The following is a 24184-nucleotide window of genomic DNA, read 5'->3' on the forward strand; positions in this document are numbered from 1 at the left end:
GAATGGAATAGAATTAGAACAGAATTAGAATAGAATAGGTCGGGATGGAGACATGTTTGAGTGGAGCTGTTTGATCACAAGTTTCATCCATATCTGGACAAATACAAAATTATAGAGGCACCCAGAAACAACTTGCAGAGCTGTATAAAGATTGCTATTTCCATAAAGAGTCTGTGACCCATCTCCTGGAATCGGAGCGTGAAGTGCTGCTGTAAATTACCCAGACTCTGAAGAAGCAAGTGAACCATCAGCCCCCTGACACAGTTATTTACTAACAACAGTTATTCTAAGAAGTGTGGTTATTACACCTGAGGTGCTGCCAAAAGATTCACCAACTGAACTGTTCGCCTTGTGCATAATTGCTAGTAATAGAGAACCTAAGTCAAAGACAGTAGTTGGTAACAACTGGGATGCAACTAAAAATCCGTATGAAGCTCAAGGTAGAAAGAAGTCCAGCTTGGAGTACCAGAGTCAGACCTGTAAGTCCAACAGTCAAAAAAGAACCCAGAAGCAGCCCCCACCACATCCACCAAACCTGTGATTACTGGTAAAAAAGACAGCATGTACTACAAACTAGTAACTTACCAACAGCAGCAGAGACTTGCTCACTTTATCCTGCCCCACTGCACCCGCTGTGAAAATAAGTCATTTTATCTGATACAGGACAAGTACAACATTGCAACAATTCAGTGCAACTTCTAAGAACTGGAGCAAATACAATGCAAACCACCCACGCTTCTCATGCTCAGTCTGCCAACTCCACAGAACAGCAGACTCCTGGATGGCAGCCCTTTCATTTGCTCCCACAGATTTTATTCTCTGGAAAAAAATCCTTTGAGAACTCACACACAGGGTGAGGCAGCTGAGGCTTTACTAGAGAAACATCAGGACAAAACTCCATGAACAAAGTTGTGTCCTAAAGCATATATAAATATACCTTTAATAGAGTGCAGCCATGTTCTTCCCTGTCCCACTAAAAAGCAAGTGGCTGTAGACCAAGTTCTCACACTTTGGCAGAAGTCACATAGCTTTGCCCAGAGGCTCTAAGCACTGCCACAGACCACCAGCAGGTGTCAAAACAGCATAAAATCTTGCCAGCTGCCTTCCCTGGATAGGGCACGGTCTCACCAGCAGTCCACGTGCTGGATTCACTCCATTGAATCAACACTGCCCGAATGAGCTGATCGCTTCCGCAGGAGAAATCAACCGTATTTCTAATGGGCATTCCACTGGAGGAAAAGGATGCACCTTTGACAGTCACCTCAGAAATAGTTCAAATGCATACATTTGCAGCAGACCACAGAGAGTTCATCTCAGAGACAACCATTCTGAGTTGGGGTTATCCACATGGGGAGGGGACAGACCTTGTCCCAGTCACTGGAACATCATCACAGATGTTCAGCCACAAGAACACCTCCACGGCCAGCACTGAGGTTAAATGACCCCATCCAGGTGCTCTGGGTCTTGGGCAGCAAATGCTAGAGCACTGCAAGAACCATCTTCTCTTTCTTCTTCCTCTTCCTCTTCTTCTCCTCAAAACGGTCAGTAGCATCAGCAAAAAATGTCACCTCATCCTTGGCCTCAATCTCCCTCTTCAGGTACTGGAGCCCTGCCATGTTGAATCCCAGCACATCCTGTAGAGACAGACCAGTACCACACTGTTGGACACGTCTCAGCTTGTTAGGGGGCAGAGGGTCCTGCACTGGCCACCCTCTACTAAGAAATGATGAAAGCAAGACAATCCACAGATTTAAATAAAGCAACATTATTTAAACGTCGACTTCATCCGAGTAGGAGAACAGTCAGTCCTGCACTCTGTTCCCCACAGTTCTTTCTTAAGAGCAGCTATAATCCACTGTATTTTCTGAAAGCCAAGTTGCTGGCAGGCACCTTAAGTTGCCTCTGGGAAGATGCACAGTCCGCATTATTTGAGAGACTAGTAGCCCACAGAAAAGCCCAAGAGAAATAGTTTCTTTACCTCCTACATATTTAGAAACTAGCAAGCCAAAGCCCAAACACATACATCAAAGAAAACCAAGAGTAAATGAGGGAGGGAGCACGAGCGCAGGCTCATCACTGGGTAGTCTCACATCAGGAAGAACATTAGGAAAAGGCAGCCCACTTGCACAGGAGGAAGGTGAAATGGGCTCAGACCCCCAACTAACTTTCCTACTGGACACCACAGACAACACACATTCCCAGATATTGGCCCATCCTGTCATTCCAGATCCTGGAAAAGAGGAGTGTGCAACACTCACCCGGGCCTCACTGACTCTGGAGGTGGTGGTTTTCTTCAGATTTTCTATCACTGTCACCAGCATGTGGTTGCTTGTGATTTGCCCAAAATGTATCCTGGGAACAAAGCAGACAGCAATATATTCCAGCACTGTTATTAGAAACATCAGCAAGCCCCTCTCCTGAGCATCTGTATGTTCTGGACATAGGATTTTTCTTAAATTAGGCCTCCCCAGACCAGCCTTCTATAACAGGCATGGGCAAATTTATCTGGAAAAGCTATTTTTCTGAAGCTTCTCTTCAACATACAGTGGTTCAAGGGGAAGGGCTCTCTGAGGGCACGGGCACTACAATGACTCTGTGCCAGTTAACAGTGCCATTTCAGCCTTGATGCAGGATCTTTCATACCAATGAGACTTGAGGGACCAGGACCAGCAACCCCATCTGGGCATGTCACAACACTCTGCATCCGATCAATCCACTCCCACACACCATTCACCATGGGCTGCAGTGATTCCTTATCTCCTGCAGAGAGCACGTCTTTATTCCCAAGGATGCCTCCCAAGAGCTTCAGACCCAGAGACATATGAAAAAGCCCAAATGTTCACCAAGTTCTTATGGTACACGCGTTCACGGCAAGCAATGTCATCTTTGCAGCTCCAGGAAACGAGGTATATTCCCCAGCTCTGCGCTGTGCCAAAGCGCTGTCTCACAGCACAGGAGCAAGGGGTACCTCCCTGTTCACGTAACTGGCACAAAGTGAGCTCATGACACGCACCAGCACGAGGGTCTCGGAGGAACCGGCAGGCCCACTACTGACCAGACCCCCGTTAGGGCTTCCTCGGGTCCAGGTTCTGGACAGCAATAGCAACCAAATTAAGACTAGCAGATCTGGAAAGACTCACTTGAGCAGGAAGAGGAGAGCTCGGCACAAGAGTTCAACTTCTGAACCCAGGTGAATATATTCATTGAAGAGTCTGAGCAGGTCAGGGACGTAGGAGAAGGGCAGCACCAGGAGAGACTCTTCCAGCTCACTGAGGAGAAAGCAAAGGGACAGAAATATTAGCCTCAGCCACTGCACTGCTACAGATGAGGAGGAAACACTTCCGTACAGGTAGGTTCTGGTGCAAAAGCTGTGCTAAGCATTCATCACTGCTTGTCTGTGGCTGTCCACAAAGCACAGTGCATCTGCACAGACTACAGTCCAGGCCAGCAGACATCTTCTGGCACAGGGAGCAGGCGCACAGTCTTCCCTCCTCAGCATCCCCAAGCTGTTCTTCACATACACGTACACCTCCAAGCAGCCAACCCACACACACAAGCTTCATCCAGCACTCCCCATGGAAGGAACAATTTCCATTCCCCAATTCCATGCATGCTCCAAAAGAGGCTGCCAGGAACAGTAACTCCAGACTCTCTAGCACTGCCCATACCCAGCATGAGAGACCGTTGCAGGACCCCAGCCAGTCCTGGGCCCAGAAATCAATACTCAGTCACAAACCTGCGCAGCAATAAGGCTCCTGGGACTCACCTCGACTTGACCTTCTTGAAAACTTCTAGCACGTACGCAGAAGGCTGTAACAGAGAAAAGACACCAGCTCTGCATATCAAGAAACATTCTAGGACAAACATGTGCCTTAAGGTCCATTTCACCCAGCTGAAAACACACAGTCACGTCTTGTGAGATGGACAGATCAAGCTGAATATAACAAAGAGGAAACCCCTTCAGCTTCAATCAGCTGCCAGTCTGAGAAATCCTCCCTCCCAAAACATAAACCCAGCCTTCTCAGGTTACTCTAAACCGGTGAACAATATTGTGAAAAATCTAATTTATATTCAACCAGCTAAATCGTCTCATGTTCAGTTCAATGAATCTTGTACAAACTGGATAAAAACCTCAGTGAAACAGACAAATTATACATATAAAACCTTATACAAACTCATCTACCAAAGACTTAATTCCTGCTACTCCTGTTTATCTGCTGAAAGTGTTTGGCAGACGCAGAGCAGAGCTGGGAATTGCCAAAAAAAGTGTCTAACTACTAAGTCATAAGATTTCATTCACATCTGTTACAATTTAATATACCTATAATCATGGAGGAAGGGACAGAAGGGCTCTTGTAAGGTGATTACAGGTGGTTAGAAGGAAGACAAAAGGCTGTTTCATCTAGCATTGACATACTTTTCAGAAAAGGGGAGAAAGGAAAAACAAAGATCTTCCAAAGAGTAATTAAAAATGCAATCTAGGAGTATACATTGGAATAAACTAGGGAAACCAAAACTAATCTACTCAGAGTAGTAGGTTTTTATTTATCAATGAAATCTATGCATCTCTGTGTGTATTTTGTATACAGAGTTTAGTGAAAACTGTTGTGTACTAGCATGGCATGACTGCGTAAAGGCACCAGCTCTAGCCTGCGATACCTGGACATTTAACTACCATACAGAATTTTCTCAATGTAAATTCTTCAGCAATAGAAACGGAATCAGTAACTGCTGTATCAATGCCATAGAAATAAACCTGGGCAGCTACACAACAGCCCTGCCTCCCTCAGAGCTGCCCTGCAGTGGTTACAGCTGCAGAGACAGTGATTTAGGGTCAGGAAGCCTTCATGTGCTTCCAGCTCCTGCTTCTTGAGTCAAGGCAACACAGTAGGTACGTTGGGACAAGTGTTCCACAAGCAAGAGTCTCTCCCAAGAAAGAGGATAAGCGACTGACAGGGCATGAAGTATTTTTGTTCATGGTCTGACATACCAAATGCTCATCATGGTCAGTTCACCACATATTAGGACATCTCATAACTTGTGGCTATGTTTTTACCCAGCAGCCTTAGCACTTGGACTAGCACATTCTTCCAAGATTTTGGAAACGGGTTCAAATTCCCTTCTCTGTACAGTGGGATTCAATCAAACATCACTCACCTCCAAAGAAATTGCAAGCTACTAAGCCACAAGATTTCATTCACCCCTGTTCAATCTATTCAACTTGCAATTAAACATGCCTATATTCACGGAGGAAGGGAGAGAATGGCTCTGGCTAAGTGCTTACCGATGTCACACGGTGGGGGACACGGTGACATGGATTCTCAATCACGCATTCCAGTGGATGCTCAGGTATTTTGTGTAAGATGGCACAGCTCCTCTGGAATATGCTCTAGGACTGGCAGCAGGAGGGTGTGCCCTTAGGCACAGGAAAGGTTTGAACTAGCTTTCCCATATCTTGGACAACACTGTAAACCATTGGCTTATGATAAGGTACATGATAAGGTCATGGCTACTATCAGGGTTATGTTTAATCCTGTTGGGGTTAAACTTTTGTAACATACATGCAAGATATAAAAAAAAACAATAAAAAAAAAACCCAAACACAAAAAACCCAAACTGTGTTCACTTTGCACAAGCAAAAGTGCTTGAGTTTTCATTTTAAGTTGAACCAAGCAGTCCTCCCTTCCCCACAGCAACCCAGTGTTTTGGCTCGGTCAGCAAATCAACCAGCCCCACTCCAGTTGAGAACAGCCCACAGCCTGTGGCCTGGGCATTCCACTTACCGTAATATTTCCATAGGCACGGAGAATGGGATTGACAGGAAAGGGAATCTGGAGACACAGAATGGGTTACAATGAGGCAGGTGTGCTGTGTACAAATGCATATTCACAGAGAAAACTTCAGCCCACAGTAGAAGAGAGCTTTTATCAAGTGCCTTCCTGCAATTCCCACACCTCTACCCTCCCCAGAATGTCGCTGAAGGCCTCATTTGCAGCCACTAGACAATCTCATTCTCAGATGTATACGACTCACTCAAACATGTATTAATTTTCTTCCACTTCTTAATTGTCACTTTTCTCACTTGCATCGCAGCCCCTTATTTAGCAGGGAGTGTTGACATGAGGGCAAAAAAATAGGCTTTGGGATGAATTTGCAGCAGCATGCTCTCCCAGGGACAAAACTCACATGCTACTGTGACTTTAAACATAAAGATCATTGGAAAGAACACACCACCAACCATGCCCAAGGGCACAGTGCCATTTTGTTCTCCCAAGATTTCAGCAAATCTCTGCTATTCCCAGCTGTCCGGATTTCGTCTGCATGCTGAGCCTTTCCACCTGAGCTGGAAGAATACACCCAACACACCCCGGGACTGTACATCCTCAGTCTTTTACCTCTTTTCCTGCAGCTTTGCATATGGCCTTGTGTTCCTTTAGTTTTGCCGTCTCTTCTCTATACAGCTCGATAGCTTCCATGATCCGCTCAGCCTGTGCGGCACAAGAACGGCACATCAGTGACACCAGACAAGCCAAAGCAAAGCTCAAGTCCAACTGGACAAATGGAGGTGGAAGCAGAGGGGCTGCCTCCACAGAACATCACAGGACATTTCGCTCAGAAAGATAACCTCCACTCCAGACTGCACCACTACCCTGAGCACATCAGTCATGTCCTGAAGATGTCAAACACCTTCCACATTGCCCCCACTGCCCCGGGTGCTCTCTGCTGCAGCTTCAATTGTTGCCTTGACACTGAACTCCACCCCCCGCAAGCAGTTCCCCTTTGAGGCACAAACCAGTGTCAGGCCATTTTGACTATTTAGATTCAGGATTTCCCTGTATTTACAGGAGCACCAGACTGTTCAAATCTGCAGCCATGAAATTACCCACCCTGACACCTTCTGGATACACCTCCCACCTTGGGCACTGCAATACATTTCCACCTCCCACAGATGCCCACTGGACCGGGCAGGCCTTCGAGGAGAGGCCTGATGCCTAGACAATGTCCCAGCTGCCTCGTGCTCCTTTGTGCTGCAAACCCCAAAAGGGCAAGAGCAGCCCCTTCCGTCCCATGCATGACTGGCAGAGAAAGCTGCAGCTACAGGAACCCCACACCTCATTCCCTGGAGAGATCTCTGGAGAAGATAATTCCTGGCCCAGGACTCTCCAGAGTCACACCCCTCCCTGTTGCCCATGGAGCAGGACAGACTGCTCTTGCAGGCAGAGGCGATCTGCCGTTATGTGACAGCACAGGTTACTCCTCTTCAAACTACTGCTCCCACCCTGTGACAGCCTCCCTCCTTGAGAGATTGATAAGGCACAAAGCAATGCTGGCAGACCCACACAATCTTACCGCTTTGATGGTTTCAATAGTCTTCTTTCCTGCCAGCCCTGTCTCTCCTTGCGTCTCTCCAGCCACCTACAAAATACAGAGTTTGCAGCTCCCCCCTCCCGTAGCTGATAGACATAGGCACCCCCTGCATCGTACCACAGTTCATACTAAGAAAAACATCAGCCCCATTCCCTAAACTGGTCATTTATCTGCAGAAATACAAGATTTCCCAAGTGCACAGCTCTTCCTCAGGAACAGAGGCACTGTGCTAACACTGAGCTCTCAGAGGCAGGTAAATGCAGCTCTTGTTCTGCCAACAGAGGCTGAGTGATCAGATCAGAGTCAAAACAATCAGCAACACAACCCAAGCGTCTGAGCAAGAGGGATCAGGCTTCCCCACCCGTCCTGCACTACATGGACCTGGAAGCAGCTGTCAGAAGGCAGCCCAGCCCTGGTATAGAGCTGGAAATGGGGAGATAGGAAGGGCAAGCAAGGTTTCAATGTCCACAGCTACTGTGTAGCAGTTTGGCCAGCTCCACACACTCTCCTGAAGTTGTCTGTAGGTAGTAGAGTCAGCTGCATCATGGGGCAACCACAGCTTCAGCAGCACCTTCCCCTCTGCACCTCCTCAGAGCAAGAAAATTATCAGTCCTCCCCGACACCTCTTCTATGCCTCTTACAGATATCATTATTCCAGACTTTGTACAGTCAGACTGACACACACTCAGATGGTGCAACTCACCACAGGCTGCTCTTCCTTCGCCACACTCTCTTCATATTCAGCTTCTCTTTGCTACAGTGGATGAGAACACAACATATTAACACAGGTGAGCAAGCAGCAAGCAAGGGTGCAAGTCCCTTCCAGACTGTTTGAGCAAGGGAACCTGCAGCTTCATGTAGCCCATTGCAAAACCAGGACAAATCAGCAGAGATCAACAATGCCAGTGCAAAATGCCCACTTGGCCCTGGTCCCAGCCCCATGGAGAACTCTGGAGTCTCCCAGATGGAAAGAAATCAAGGTGTCTGCTCTGGATGCAGCAACAGCCCTTAGACAGCCCACCAAGCTGAGACAGAGACAACAGCAATTCAGCACCAGACCTTCCACCTGGCACACAGCACAGAAGAAACAAGCCTAGAAAAGTCCCAGGGTTGTCCTAGCATCAAAATGCTGCCTATGGGTCACCTCAGCACTCTGCAAACACACTGGGACAAAAAAAAAAAAAAAAAAAAAACCAAAAAAAACCCACCCCAAAACATTTATTGCAGGTTTCTCAACCACTTCTGCATATGTTTCTACATCCTTCCCTCACTGTGGTCTGAGAACTGCTTTAAGAAGGGGAGACAGAGCCAGACTCCTCTGAGGGATACAAGGAAAAGACAAGAGTTACAAATTGTTCCAAGGGAATTTCCAATTGGGTATGTGAAACAAATGCATCCGCCAACCCCAGCTGTGGTTCAGCACTGAACAGGTGTTTCCAGACAGCCTGGAAAAATCTCCTTCCTTGGAGATGTTCATGTATCAAGTCAAGTCTCTGAGCAGTTTGATACAGCTTTAAGGTTATCCTGCAGTGAGCAAGGGGTTGGACTAGAGACCCCCTGAGTTTCCTTCCTATCGAAGTCCTTCTGTGAGTCTACAAATCCTCACAATACATGCTCAAATGGAGTAGAATCTGCCTGCTGGGGAGAAAACAGGTCTCAAGTTGTCTTTGGCAGGAAGGATGCAACTCTTACCATCTCCCTCTCCTCTTCCAAAACAAGCGGCTCCCTCGTCCTTTCCCAGAGGCGCAGGGACTTGTCATGGGATGCCGACACCACGTAGTCTCCATTGGGACTGAGTGCCAAACACCACACCTCCTGGTGATGCCCCTGTGTGGTAGACAGAAGAGGTAAGACACAAACACCACCCAGCTCCCAGCCCCTGAGGGACATGCTGCTCATGCAGGGATAACGCTTCCTTTCAACAGTCTCCAAAACTTCCTACCTCCAGTGTCTGGATGTGTTCAAATTTATCCGCATCCCACTGCTTAATCTTGCTGTCCTTCCCAGCCGTGAAGAACAGGTGGGATTTCGCCACAAACTGCAGATACATCACACTGGAAGGGAAAAAGGCTCAAATTCATCTACTTGGGGAATACTGCAGACCTCCCCCCACTCCATGCTGGACAAAAGGGTTATTGCTGGATCACAACCCCTTGGAGAGAAGATAGCCCACAGCCCAGAGATGCTGTAGGATTTGACTGACCTGTCGTCATGGGCAAAGAGAGAGCGGTGACAGTCCCCAAAATCTAAGCCCCAAATCTTCACATTCCTGTCAGCAGAGCCGGTTGCAATTAGAGTCCCATCCTACAGAGCAACAAAGAGAGAGGAGGGTGTGGGTAGCTGGCTGGCAGCCCCATGAGGAATTGCTGCTGAACCAGTGACTAAGCAGTGCTGAGTAGGTGGACACCTGGCTCCCAAAACATGCCCTCCTGATCCCTCCACCTCCTCTCACCAGGGTGGCCCGTGCTCGTGGTACTGGCACAGCCCACAGAGCACTCTGGCTCTTTTCTGAACCTCTGCAGGCATTTAAGACCTTAGCTATATCTTGACATTTTTGGCTTCCAATGAGCCTCGTTCCAAGGACACCCCAGAGCAAGATGCAGCGCAAGAATGACCAGGCATGAAGAAACTGCTCCACCTCAGCACCTGCTCTCTGCTCCCACTAACAAAGAATTCAGGCTCCTCTCACACAGTATCTTTAGCAGAGAGCAGGCTGTAGCTCTTCAGATGAGGGTAGGGAACCACCACAGCATTTTGATTTCCACTCACTCACAAAATGCCCTGGTCAGTTCTGTCATGACTGCTACTCCATGACCCCTCGCAGTGAGCACAGGACTGTGGGATAAGGAGGGGACTGCTGTGTCCCATCAAGAAACTGCTAAGTTGGGAGCAAGGAGGTGACAAGAAAGCATTATCCTAGAGGCTTTGCTGCCAGCAGAGGTTCTCACAGTCATCCATATCACCACAGTCCTACCTAACACACAGCCCTAATGATACTTACGTAGGAGATGTCCATACACAGCACTGGCAGCTTGTGTCCATACAGAGAGAGAAAAAACTGAAGCAGAAGAAAGGTGTCTCAGTTAAATATGCTGGGTAGAGATGTGCAAAAATCTCGAGCTCCAGGCTAGTTCTGCTTTACCTCAGGAGCTCTGTCTTTCTAGCACTGCCCCACTTTCCTTCTTGCCCTGAACACTGTTAGCAGCAGGGCCATGATGGCAGAAGTGAGAGAAGGGTGGAAGTGCCCAAGCAAGCTGAGCTAAATCTGGTGCTAATCACCACTGCCTATGGAGTTCATCTGTTTCTCTTTGCCTATCCGTCAGTGCTGGTCTGTCTTGTGTCATTCCCTAACAGTCACGTACTAATACACAACTTGCAAAACCACCACACACTGCTCACAAGGAAGATTCTCCTTCCCCAGGCTTTGCCTCTGCTATGCCCTATTTAATGTCATTCATGACACATCCATCCCCACTCCTACAGTGCCTCGCAGCTCTGGAGTACCACCATGCCTGCAGGGTTTAGAGTGTACCTTGCCACCTGCAGGTTCACAACACTTTCCAGATTAAAAATGGATTTTCTCCCCAGTGTGGGCCAGCCACAGTTCTGTCAGTTTGCTAGCAAACAGGCACCTGAAGTGGGATGCATGGTTTCTCTGATTCTTACTAGTGTCCCGCAATAAATATACACTTTTCCTACATATTCCTGATCTTTCAGGCTACAGTTACATCACTCCCTGCACAGCCTCACAGCCCATTTGGTCATGCACCTTGAGCGTGTCAACGTAGAAAATCTTCACAGTGCAATCCAGTAAGGAGACAGCCAGCAGTTTCTGGTTGGGGCTGTACCGCACACAGAGAACATCTTCATCCAGCTGCAAAATGCGCACATGTTTCATGGAAAGCCTGGCAACAAGAGGAGGAAAAAACCAATTGTTAACCCTAAACAAACAAGTTGGGAAGAGGTATGAATACAACTCACACATTGCACGCTGGGAAAGCAAGTTAATTCTAACACACAGCATCTCATTCCTCATTATGACTTGAACAAGACAGGACTGGAAATAAGCACGGCACTGCAGGCTGATAAACTTCACTGCTAAATTTACTGTTTAATGATCTGGAGGTCCATCCTGTGATTAGAAGCTCAACCTCACACAGAAGCAAGAGATCAGAATGTGGCAAGTGCCCTTCCACAGCTAAGCTCAGACTTTCACAAAACAGCACAGAGCTCACACTCTTCTCCGCATACCTGTCATGGGCACTTCTTACAGTGCCCAGCGAAGGCCAAAGCATCCATCAATGACAATGGATACTGCAGCTGAATGTAGTCTAGAAAGGTTTATTTTCTCACCTTTTCTGAACACTGCTCTCATCCTTCACAAACTCAAACTCCCAGAACTTGACACATTTATCAGCACCTCCTGTCACAAAGCCACGCTGCAGGGGAAAACAAAAAAATTATTGTGAAACCAGCTTTGCTATAACCCAGACAAATTCTACAGCAAGGAGTTGTCAACACACAAGGTTTTTGAAACATCCCACATTCCTACAGTATTAACGATTAAGTGGACACCACCAGGAGCACTTGCTCTGGTTGGAGCATACATTACCCACTGGCTGAGCAACAACAATTTCAAAAGCTCTGGCAGGGAGTTGTAAGACAAAGACTCCAAATGTAAATCAAGACATGGACTGAAACTTTGGGACTGAAAGCAGTTGTCTCAGCTGTATAATGACATGCTTGGGTTTTGTGGGCAAGTTGATACTCTCACTGTTACTGGATCACACACACCTTACCACCAACCCACAAGCACAGCCTTCTAAAGGAGGAACAGTTCAACATTATCTTTTTTACTTTAAGAACAAGGGTAAAATCTGTCCCATATGTTTTAATCTGTAGGGTGAATGAATCTCAGGCAGGTTATTACTTGCTATGGTTTTGATTCCACTAAAAACCACTCTGGTTTCTAGCGCAACATGACGATGTAAGAAAAATAAGAAAGGCATACACAACAAACAGAAGAAAGTGGAAATTGATAGAAACCAGTAGGAACCTGAACTGTGGTAATGGAGAAAAACTGATACAAGGAGTAAAAGACACAAACAGATTTCTACAGCCAGGGTGGTTAGGCTAAACAGAGTGAGTGTGTGCATGTAAAATGGGAACATTAAAAAGAAAACCATCTTTTCAGTAGTACTGACCCATTTCTAGAGGGAAGTATGAGAACTATCAAACAGCAATGCTCAGTAAGCATGGGTTCAGTAAACATTTCTCATCTGTTGTGCTCAGGGAAAAACTACGTACCATAATCATATTACAAGACAGTGATGAAAAACTGCTCCAAAAACTCACAAGGCTGTCAAAAAGCAGCGACCTATGTCAGACATTTATAAATCAATGGTTCAGATCCCCAGAATCCAAGACTTACAGAGCAGAATGAGGTACTCTCTAAACTGTCAATGTCCATTCTCAGCAACTTGAGAAATACTGGGGGAGATCCAGGAATAAACTAATGTAACACCGTAATTCAGACAGAGTAAACAGGCAGGCCTGACAACTGTGAGCATGGTCAACAGAAGTAACAGGTAATTGCAGTTTCCATCAAAGAAAGTAAACTGAATATGGAGAAAAGACCTTATGGAACATTAATTTGATGGGGATTATCCTTTTCCAAGATTAAAGCTGTAGTTGATAATAGTAACTGTTGCTCATGCAAGGCATGCCTCTTGGTCTTGTGTTACATTTTCATTACAAAACTAGGATAATACACTTCAATAGAGCACATACTCCAGGGATTAAAGACCAGCTAAGAGGTTTCAAAGTTCAATTTTAAATGAGAAATACCTAATAACTTGACACTGCACTGCTTTCATCTTTTATGGATTACTAGAAAAAATAACCAATTAACTGTATCTATATAATGTGAGAGCTATTCAATCTATCTGAAAAAGAATGCCCAAACAGAACCAAAACATTAATTTATACATTAGGAAGCAAGTATCTAAGGCCCACCTATATGCTTCCTGCAAAGCAGTGCCCCAAAATGAACTTTGAGGGACACAGTGGATTATTATCAGAATACACATTCTTGCTGCAGAGCTATCATCAAAAGAGCTAATTAAGTCCTTGGATGGATTCAAAAGGCACTAGTGCATTTGGCATTGGTATAATTCCTATCACACAGTGCACCCAGATTCTGGGGCCACCAGCAAAAAAAGACTAGAGTAACTTAAAAAGTACCAAAAGAACAATTAAGAGCCTGGAAAACATATCCTGCAGGGACAGGAGAAGTTCGGCCTCATGACCATCAGACAGATGGGGAGGGTGATTTGGTCAGTCAAGAAGAGTGCAACAAAAAAAAAAAAAAAAAAAAAATCACTATGTTAACAAGATCTTTAATCCAGCAACCAAGCAGCAAATTTAACAAGGAGAATAATCAGCACTGCAGCAGGTTACGAGGAGCTGAAGGTCTCCACAGCTGGAACACACCCACAAGGTATGTACTGTTGCACACATGGACTCCACCAGGCAAGTCCGAGTGTTCCCAATCATGCAGAAGCCAGATGAGGTGATGAGGATGGGCCACTCAGCCCAAAGACTCATTGCCACGTGCCACACAACTAGAGAGATATTTCATCAAGATGCACATGTATCCACAGTTAAAAGTTCTTAGACGCTACCAGCTGCATCCTCCATCTCCCAGGATGAGGGGTTCCCATGCTCCCATCAGGAGTGCAAACACAGCACTACAGGAAGGAGCTACATGAAAAGATGTGCAACAGACGATACTTAGAAGGGTGGCTGAGAGTTACCTGGTCTGGTGAAAGAGCAATGGACCACACCGCCCCGTCGTGAGCATTAAGTGTCTCCACCAGACTCCCAGAAGCCAGGTCATACAGCTGCAGCTTCCCTGTCTGGGGAGGAAGATACATCACAGAGGACAAATCAGCCCCTCCGCCTTCAAGACACACGATAGCTCCTAGCAGGAGGGCACCCCTGCCTCCCATCTCCCAAACAGCCAGCTTCATTAGATGCAGAGACAGCCAAACTCCTGATCTCCATCAGGGACTTCCCAAAGCTCTCCCCAGCTGTCCAGCTCAAGCCACAAGAGCTACATAATGAGTCTGGAACAGAGCAGAACCTGACTGTCACAGCGGTTTTTACACCTAAAACAAGAGTGCTCCAGATCAGGAGATGCAATGCATTTTCTCTAAGGCTGCCTTAATGACATTTTCATAACATAATTCCCTGGGCAGTCTGGAGTGCAGAAGGACACTATTTACCTTGGTGCCAATGATGACCTGCCGGTCTCCTGGGACAAAGAGCGAGCAGAGTGCATACTCGCAGTCCATTGTCCGGATGCACTGCAAGGTCGATCTGTGGACAAAGGCAGAGCCCAAAACCTGTTACTGCACACAAAATCTGGCCCACTAAGTGAGACATGCTCCAGAGTGGCCTCTACCCATAGCTGTCTTTTCAGCTGGGGCCAGAAGATACACCACCACCATGCTATGACCCAAATGCTATCCAGCATTACTGCTAAGAACATTTTCCATAAAAACATGCCATTACATAGTCCACCATCATGACTTACTGCTGTTATGAGCAAGGACAGAGCTCCTGTTCTCAAACAGCAATTCCCATCGTTCAGGAGAAGAGGGAGGAGTATAAGATAGCACGCTCAAAGGAAACAGAGCTTGAAGTCAGCACCCCTCAGGAAACACTGGGACAACACTCTAGATCAAAACAGTAGCCTACTCAGTCCAATACTAGATCCTTCAGATAAGCTGCCAAGAAACCCACATGTTCCCTAAAGAACAGGCAGTAGCTAGTTTAGGGTAACAGCTAGTACCTCTTATTAAAAAGGAAAAAAAAAAAAAAACAACAAAATAGTCTATATTGGACTGCTATGTATGACCTTTGTGTTTAGAGGTTTGTCTTTCCATACCTGCCACTAAACTTAGCCTCAGTGCTGATTTACAGCATCAAACTCAATGAGTTAATTATGCAGTTTTAGCTCTATAGCTTCTCAGTTTCCCTAATAAGGAAGGAAGTCAAATAGTTTTCTATTTACTTCCTTTACTTCATTCACTATTTTATATTACTCCATCATCCCCTCTTCCTTATCACTGCCTCTCTGAACACAGCATCCCCGAGTTCTGGGAGACTGACACAACTGGACTGCGTACCTGTTCCAAATCTTTACAGACTCTGCAGCTGCTGAGAGAATGGCAATGTTGTCAGAGCTAAAAGCCAATGTCCTGACATCACTGCGGTGGCCTCCAATGGTTATCTTGGACACACGGACAGCCTGTGGGACTTGTGCTGACAGGTTCAGGTTGTACGACTCAATGATGTTGTTCTGGAGCAGCAGTACGATCTTCAGCTCTCCTTTTGGAGAGAGAATCAAATCAAATGACCTGTTTGATTAGACAAAATCAGAGCTGTACACAGGGGCAATAAGACAAAATGTAGGCGGGATCAAACATCAAGAACAACTGGGAAAGAGGAATACAGACAAAGTGCATGCCACAAACAAGTGCACCCTAAGCCACAGAAGTGTGCAAGAGGACCACTTGTGGAAGAGGTGTGAACGGACTCATGGTAGGAGATCATGGTAAGCCTCTCCCCAGCTCCAAGCTGAAAACATGTCGAGGGGGAAACTTCTTCCACCTCTCCCTGTATTGAGCTCCCAGGTAGCTGCATAACCACAGCTCAGTCTCTACAACAGGCTTTCCACTCACTTGATTTTAGAAGAAGCTCTGATGTTAGTGACCCGCTGAATCTCCTCCTGCAGGCTCAGCTCCACACTCCTTTCAGGCTCCTCTTCAGAGTTCTGTCTAGAAATGTCAGATAATGGAGGAGAGTCAAATAACCCAGCACAGCCAACACAAACTAACACAGAGACAGAGAATAACATAAGGAAACCACTTAGCCTGCTGAAAACCACCACCCTCTTATCCAACAGCGCTAACTACATTTAAGAACAGGGTAAGACAGTGAAGTTCATGCTGGTATGCAGACTACTAAAGAGACAAATTGTCTTAAAAAAGGCAACCTCCTCTAGAGCCAAAGCACTTGAACAAGGCACATTAGAAAGATGGGATACAAAACAGACAACAGAAAGCTGTGTTTGAGGGAGATCAGCTTCTGCTCATCTCCTACCACTCACAACAAGTCCTCCGCCATTGCCAAAATGCATCTCCAGATTTACATGCCCTGTGCTTCAGTTTCTACCCTGGAGCCACACCTCTCCCTAAGGGCTGTTATGAGGCACCTGTTAAGTGCCAGGATACCCAGAGAGACACTTAACACAAAGTAAACATTAAGATAGCTCTCACCTGTATCTCCGCCTGCTGTAAAACAGGAGATGAGGTATCAGAGTCACTCTGACTTCTCAGATGAAACTCTCATTCCTGTACATCCTATCAAGGACTTTATTTGATGCACCAAGCAGTGTAAATATGAATGTCAGATAGAAATGAGCAGCTCTGAAAAACCCATTTTATGTCCATTCCTTTGCACACATTAGCTGTTTTTGCAGGGGGAAGACTCAGAAAGAAAGGTATTTCCCTAGTCACTGGGAGCGGCGCTGCTCAGACAAGCACCAAGAATGCACAGGAACAGTGACCCCAAAAATACAACAGCTAGCACAGACAGAATGACTAGTAGCTTGGAGTTCAGCGACTGTGTCATGCTGCTGAAGGGCTTTTCTAACGGTTCTCTAGACACAGACAGCATCCAAATACATCCAAAAGACTGCTTACTTGGCTTTTTTCTTTGCTTTCTTCATTTTCTTTTCCACTTTCTTTTGGACTTCCTCTTCAGAAAGGACAGAGAACACTTCCAGAACAGCATCTGTTCCCTAGAGACAGAGCAAACAAAGTCAAAGGCATGCAAGGCCCTGGCTGGCCCTTACAGAAATTACCCAAGGTCTCTAACAGCCTCCTCTACAGCTCAGTAGCAGAGCCCCCCATTACTTACATGGCAGGCCAAAATCTTGCCCGTTTGGTCTGTGGCAAGAGTAACTATTCGGTCTCTCCCTTCCCGCATGATGGATCCAACTTTGCTGCACTTTACGAGGCGCTATAGGGAAAGAAGGAGAAGAACTTTGGTCTGAAAGGTCAAGTGATCTTCTCAGGCAAACTCAGAAACATACTGGCAAGGGAAGTCAAGAGGAGAAGAGGGGGAAATGAACCTACAGGGTGCTGGTAGAAGAGCTAGCAAGGATAACCTAGGGACAAAACAAGCATTTGTGTGAGCTACAGGCTTATCTCCTTATGTTTTGTTGTATGTTAGCTGAAAATAATCATTGACAGTGTCAGTGGAAGAATAACTTAACTCTTTTGGTAAGCCATAGCCATTTAAGAGACAGAGCTAAATTTTTATGCTACAAAGGCAGCAGAGCTCAGTTCCTCTGTCAGAAGAGGCAGAGAAGGTGAGAACAGAGACTCTTAAACAGGTGGTTGAAGGGAGATAAATCCTCTGGAGAGGAAGTTGGAAAAGTATTTAACAAGGTCAGGTATCTACCGTACGTACAAGCAGTCTGAAATCTGAGCAGGACCCCAGAAAGTTCCACCAGAAAGACAGATTCAGTAAAGTCTCCACCAGCAGCACAAGTGGGAATAGCTTTCTGCAATCGAATCTCACACCGTATTTCGTTATGGTGCATCTCTGACCTCTCACCTTCTGCTACTGACCTGCAAAGCTGAGCACCAGCACTGAACTCAGCAGCTGCCAACCAGCTAGTAACTATTTTATTCCCATGTTGTTTGATGAAAGAGCTCTGTTAGCACTGTCAAACTTTAAACATTTGCTAGTCCTCCCCAAACAGAAGGCAAAGAAAAAGCTTTCAGTGGAGGATAACATGTGTATGTTTTTTGGCGCACATACTTCTGCTGAAGCTTTGCAGGTAGATTAGGCAGCAACTGCTGCTGAGGAAGATGTTACGAAGCAAGACAAGAATCACCCCATTTTCCCTAACAGGCTAAATATGACACTCGGGGTATAAACCCAATACAGAGAAGCAATGTGTGAGTGACTCTAAAACTCCTGCTGGCTCTGCAAGCAGCACCATGCAAATGGGGATAGATACATGATCCCACAGACAGCATGGAAAACTGAGCTTACTTCCTCAGGATGCTCATCCAACTCTAGGGTCTCCTCATCTTCAGCATCGTCTTCTGCTTGAGGTGAAGACCCTTTGCTTTTCTTGGATTCTGGTTCATCAGGGTCTTTTACCTGTTCACGGACCAAAAAAAAAACATAAGGAATACCTTAAACCACAAGAGCTACGGTGTTCTGGTTTCTGTCTCACACTTCATTTCCCTGGAGGAACAAGTGGTTAGCATACACTGCAACAAAAGAGTGGCCTACAGCATGCCTGTAGGCACCAAACACTCCATGTCCTCCCCTGCTTATCATCCATCCACAAGACTGTCTTCTCTAGCCATAGCCAGAAGGCAGAAATATCTGACACACTCCGGAAATTTTGTTCTGCAAGTGCTCACAGCTTCACTTGAAAGCTCAAAACACAGAAAACAGCAAAGTCTATCCCAAGAGCAGCTCCTGGACCCCTCAGACAGCAAAGACATTGTTTTGGCTCTGTTTCCCAGAACATCAATCAGATTTAACATGTTCCAGTCCCACCTTAGTCTAAAGACAAGCAGCTGGGCAAGACTGTCAGGGGTTACAGAGGGAGTATCTTACCTCCTGGATGTACGCAATATCCCACACCCTCAGCTCACTGTCAGCGCTCCCAGTGATCAGCCGCTTCTCTTTGGATATCAAAGCCATCCCCCAAACCTGTCCAGAGGCACAATGTGAGGAATTGGCTTATGGCTCCTTTAACTATCATAACAACAGCAGAGCATCTTTAATTGATTTATTTAAATGGCAACGATGTAGAGACTGGATCTAGCTGGGACCTCCTCCAGGGACACCTGTATTGGAATTGTCATCCACTGCACGTTGATGACAGCTCCTGGAAAGTTTGGAAGTTTCTCATTTGCTCATCCCTAAAGCCTAATGACAAGCAAAATGTATCACGGTGACAGTTTACAACTCCTGAAAGCAGGGAAAGCACAAAGTGAGCCATAGCATGTAATGCAAAGTCCTTCCACCCCAACAGCTCCCCACGCATCCTCTTTACCTCAGTACGGTGTCCAACCAGAGTTTTGAAGCAGTGCTGGGTGTCCAGATCCCACCATTTCACCAATGTGTCTTTGCCACTGGAACAAAAAAAACTCAAGACATGAGGAAAGATTGCCAGAACTCACATGCTTAGAAAAGTGGTAGAAATACAAAAAAATCCAAAACGTGCCACAACACATCGCAGAGCAGCTGCTCAGACACTGAATTTCGCAAGCTATGCAAGAACAAAGTATAGCAACACAAAGGCACTGCAAAAAGGTATCTAGCAAGTCACTGAAAACCGCTTCCTCCTCTGGATTCAGCTGCAAGCCCCTGTGTCACACAGCTTCCTTTCTTGCTTATTTAGGGTGAGAACAATACTCTTTACTTAGGGTGAGAACACTAAGAGCAAAGTACTGATCAATTCTGAAGCTGCATCTAAAACCCCCCTCCCCATTTGCAATGTGTGCCATGCCTGTGCATTGACCAGGCTAGAAGAAAAACAGATTCCTTCATTCTGAACAGTGATTTGGAGCTGCTCCTCCTAATGGAGAATTACAGCTGTATCAGTCCTTCAAAGACCCCAGAGGATTAGATCTCCTTGAAAACACATTTCCAGTTATGTTATGCTACCCCAATACTACAAGAGCACCATTTCAACATTTATACAGATTCTGTCAGTACAATCTACAACAATTAATACTTTCTTTATTTTTTGGTAACTTTGTTAGAGCCTATTTTTCTCAATAAGTTTCAACTAAATCAAAATATAAAACTTGTTGCACTACTAAGCTCCCCCAGGACCAAAAAAATCTGATTACAAGTGATATTTACTGTTAGTCCATCTCTTTCATTTCATATGATCCAAAGGTACTTGTAAATTGGACATATGAAAATATCACAAGAAATTCTGTACACAAAAGACTGGGTTTTTTGCCCAAGCAGCTGACTGCAATCTAAAGTAAGGAAGTAAAACTCTGCATCTCCAGAAAAACAGGGTAACATCTCTACTCTGTTAATAATAATAATTAAAAAAAAAAAAAAAAAAAAGGAGAAGAATTCTTTATCTCAATTTAGCTACTGAGAGAATTAAGAAGTATTTCTAAAGTTGACCTGCAAAGACTTGAAATTGTATTAAGAAACAGGCATCATCTACCAAACAAACAAAATACTACTTTTTTCATTTGAAACAACAAAAAAAGCACAAGAAACTTGTTCTAATTTTACACTGAACTGGTTGCATGCACTTTTTTATTAAGCTATTGGACAGCATATTAATAAATAAAAAATTATTGACTGATATTTGAGCAAAAGTATCTTCTGTCAACCGTTTATTATTAAAGGGATACAGTCAAGTAGCAGCTCATGCTGAATAACTGAAAACCAACTCAAAAAACCATCTATCATCTTTTAATTAATTCCTATAATTACAGCTTACTAGGAAGCAATTTTTCTGTCACATTGCTGTGTGAATTACACAGAAGGTAAGTCTGCTTAATTCTTCAAGATACACAGCTAAAATAGTTACATACATAATGAACATATACTCACTATTCCTTGTTACAAAAATTTTACCAGCAAGTTAAATTCTTTTCCAAACACTACTTTTCAGGATAGCCATTTCAGTTCCGCTTACCACATTTGGATTCAGGCACCAGACTTAAGAAATATGTGGATGTGACAAAATCATATTCTAATATGATCATGTCAGATGCTGGTGGGTCTGAGATTTCATGAGTCAAGAAGGAAAATACAAATGGCTGTAGCACCTAGGATGTCTAAATTGCAAGTAAAACCATGGCTGCTCTCCTGATCAACCACTACACTTTATCTGGCTCACCTGGTGACCAACAGGTTTTTCTCCTTCAAGAAAAGGACTTGAGTGACAGCATCCTTGTGTCCTCTCAGCCGGTACAGACCGCTCTCATTGATGACATCCCACACGATGACATCTGTATCCTGGAACAGAGAGAGTGTCTCCATGGGACTGGCATTTGTCTCTGCAAAACATCTACCTCTGCTATGAGACTGAAAAGATAACCTGAGAGCACGCCTCCTCACTCCGAATTTGAATGTCAGGGGTGATTAATGCAAGTGACATGCCTTCCTCAAAGGTACATTCAGACCAAAAAATGCCCCTCTGCCCTGGCTTGAGTCACTTCTGCTATTCCTGACATCACAAGCTTCTTCATTTTAACAGTTCTGTTAGCACCCCACTCCTGCCCTGCAGCCCCTGCTCGTCTCCCAGCCCTGGGCTCCCCAAGTCCATCCCTGTCTTGCAGCCCTAACTCCTCTCACTGCTATTCTCTAGCTATAGGCAGAGACCACACAGCTCACTTAAAATACCAAACATTTTAGTGCAGGTCAGCCTTCTCCATGGAGCATCTCTATGAAACAGCTGTCCTCCAGATGTGCAACCCTCACCTTTGAGCCAGATACCAGCCGGCCACCCAGATGGTCATACTGCAGGGCTGTAACTGCGGCCTTGTGTCCATTGAAAGTGATATTCGCTTCTCCGCTTAGGAGGCTGAAGACACGGATTGATCCATCTTCATACCCAACAGCCAAGTGCAACCCATCTGGAGAGGGACAGAGGCAACTGACCTCCTGCTTGAGACCCTTAAGGATAAGAACCTGCAATTTTTAAGAGACAAAACATGTATAATGTTGATAAATGACACGTCAGAGTCAGATACTTGCACAGCAGCAAGAATATACTCTGCTCTTCTACTGAACTTCCAACTGAGTGCTTCTGCCCCTTTAGAAGTTTATTTTTCAGCTCCCTGCAGCGAATACAGTGTCATTAGCCCCATTTTTCAAGGCAGACAGCAGCTAGGAGAGAAGTAATTTCTCATAATCAAACAGGAAACTGGTGCGAAATGAGGCCTGGAACTCAGAAGCCCAAATTTCTGCCCTTGCATTTGAAGTGCCAGAGAGCAAGGAACATTGTTTGAGAGTAAAGTCTGAAAACTTCTTCCTGACTCATCCTCTCTTGCTTGGCCTTTCTCAGGTATAGGACAGAGCTGCTTTTCCACAGACCGCACAAGAACTTGAGAATGATAAAAACCATCTCCGAAACAACACGCCAGCAGTTAACACTGTAGGGGCTGTAAAGCAAACCCTGAATTCAGTTTGTAGCAGACAGCAGTACTTACAATGATTTCAGAATCTGACAGGAGTAAACTTGTGGCAAAGTCCTTAAAGTTACAGCTCACAAACCACCTAAGGGATACAACTTTCACATGGGAAGTCCGGTTCCACAGGCAAAACACAAACTCCACGACGTTCCCCGTTTCATCCCAGAACTTTCACACAGTGCTGCTGCTGCTGCTCACCAGCTAAACAGGGAACAGCTTTCCAGTCACAGCTATCACTCTTCCCCAGCTGAGCTACCAAAGACAAATCTCAAAGGATCAACAGTGACTTTCAGCCAGGCTGCACCCAGAGCTGAAGACTCGCACCACCAGCGAACCTAAAGGTGTGCTGAGACTACAGAGAAAGGGGGAAGCTGTGGAGGTGACATTTCCCTTAAAATGTAACCTACTAACACCAGTACCTTAAAATGTAGCCCACTAACACCAGCACCTTTGCTTCAGGTGGTCCAAAAGAGCCCCACACTACACACACACACACACACACACACATACCCCTCCGTGATCCTCACCACCCCCCGCAGCCCCAGGGAGGGCTACAGGGGAAAACCCCACTCCTGATAGCATATTTCCACACTTTCTATATGGTATGTCTAAATATTTTGATGGTTTTAATATTTTGTACCAGTCGTGGAAACTGGTTCGCTGTTAGGTGACTGTTAAAGTGAGATTTGATAAATAATTATTAGAAATCTTATACTAACGCTATGATTGAAACAATAGACAAAAGTATAGCCAAGTAATTAACTAGTAGAGGTAGTTACTCATAAGTTTTGGAGTTCTTTGCTCTTATGACTAGATGTTCCTGTACCCTAGGTGAGAACAACGTTGAAACTGACCACATGTGACTGGAACCACGTTAAGCTTCAAGATCAAAGAACAAGGACAAGAATAAAGACTTCAAGGACAGCCAACAAGAACTTCCAATGGGTCGGTGGTCGCAAAAGCAGCCCTTCGACTCAAACGGATCCTGCGCTGCGCAGGATCGGATGCAGGCAGTACTGTGATAATCAGTTATAATCGTTTTTATGTAGATGTATGCTAATCTGATTAATATGCAATTAGTTATTCTATATAACCTGTTTGTGCTAAAGCTGTGGCATGCGCGCTAGGCGGAATTATCCCCCGCGCACCCAGCGCCGCAATGAAGAACGCCCGCTTTCTAAAACCCCAAAACGAGCCTCAGAGAGTTTCTTCGACCGGCTCACCGGGTATCGTTCTCACCTTCTCTCCTTTCCGCGTATCCCACACGAAGACGTGCTCGCAGGCCGGCACGGCCACGCAGCGGCCCCGCTCGCCTCGCAGGGCCACGAAGGCCGCGTTACCCCTGGCGCTACCCACCAGCCCGAAAAGCGCGGCCGGCCCGTACCGCAGGTACTGCCGGGTGAGGCCCATGGTGGTGCCGAGGGGACGAACCGGGCTATAGCGGCGGCGGGAAAAACGCTGAGGAAAACGCGTCCCGACCGTTACAAACGGCCGCCGCGCGTGCCCCCTCACACGCCGGAAGCGCGTCGGAGGAGGCGCGGGGG

General features: G+C 45.8%; 1 protein-coding gene across 1 annotated transcript; it reads right to left on the reverse strand.

Moving 5' to 3' along the window:
* Positions 1-796: 796 nt before the first annotated feature.
* Positions 797-24183, reverse strand: WDR3 (WD repeat domain 3). Its single transcript, XM_030020380.2, has 26 exons — positions 23880-24183; positions 21928-22137; positions 21344-21462; positions 19523-19601; positions 19081-19176; positions 18502-18612; positions 17356-17457; positions 17139-17236; positions 16116-16211; positions 15561-15791; positions 14655-14748; positions 14184-14285; positions 11722-11807; positions 11138-11273; positions 10370-10426; positions 9572-9672; positions 9311-9422; positions 9061-9195; positions 8072-8122; positions 7351-7416; positions 6396-6488; positions 5784-5831; positions 3767-3810; positions 3141-3269; positions 2259-2352; positions 797-1634 (listed from the first exon to the last, which is right to left on the reverse strand). The coding sequence occupies exons 1-26, from the start codon at positions 24048-24050 to the stop codon at positions 1479-1481; spliced, it is 2817 nt and encodes a 938-aa protein (XP_029876240.1). The 5' UTR covers positions 24051-24183; the 3' UTR covers positions 797-1478.
* Position 24184: the final 1 nt, after the last annotated feature.

Source organism: Aquila chrysaetos, chromosome 7, assembly GCF_900496995.4.
Source record: "Aquila chrysaetos chrysaetos chromosome 7, bAquChr1.4, whole genome shotgun sequence".
Classification (NCBI taxonomy): domain Eukaryota; kingdom Metazoa; phylum Chordata; class Aves; order Accipitriformes; family Accipitridae; genus Aquila; species Aquila chrysaetos.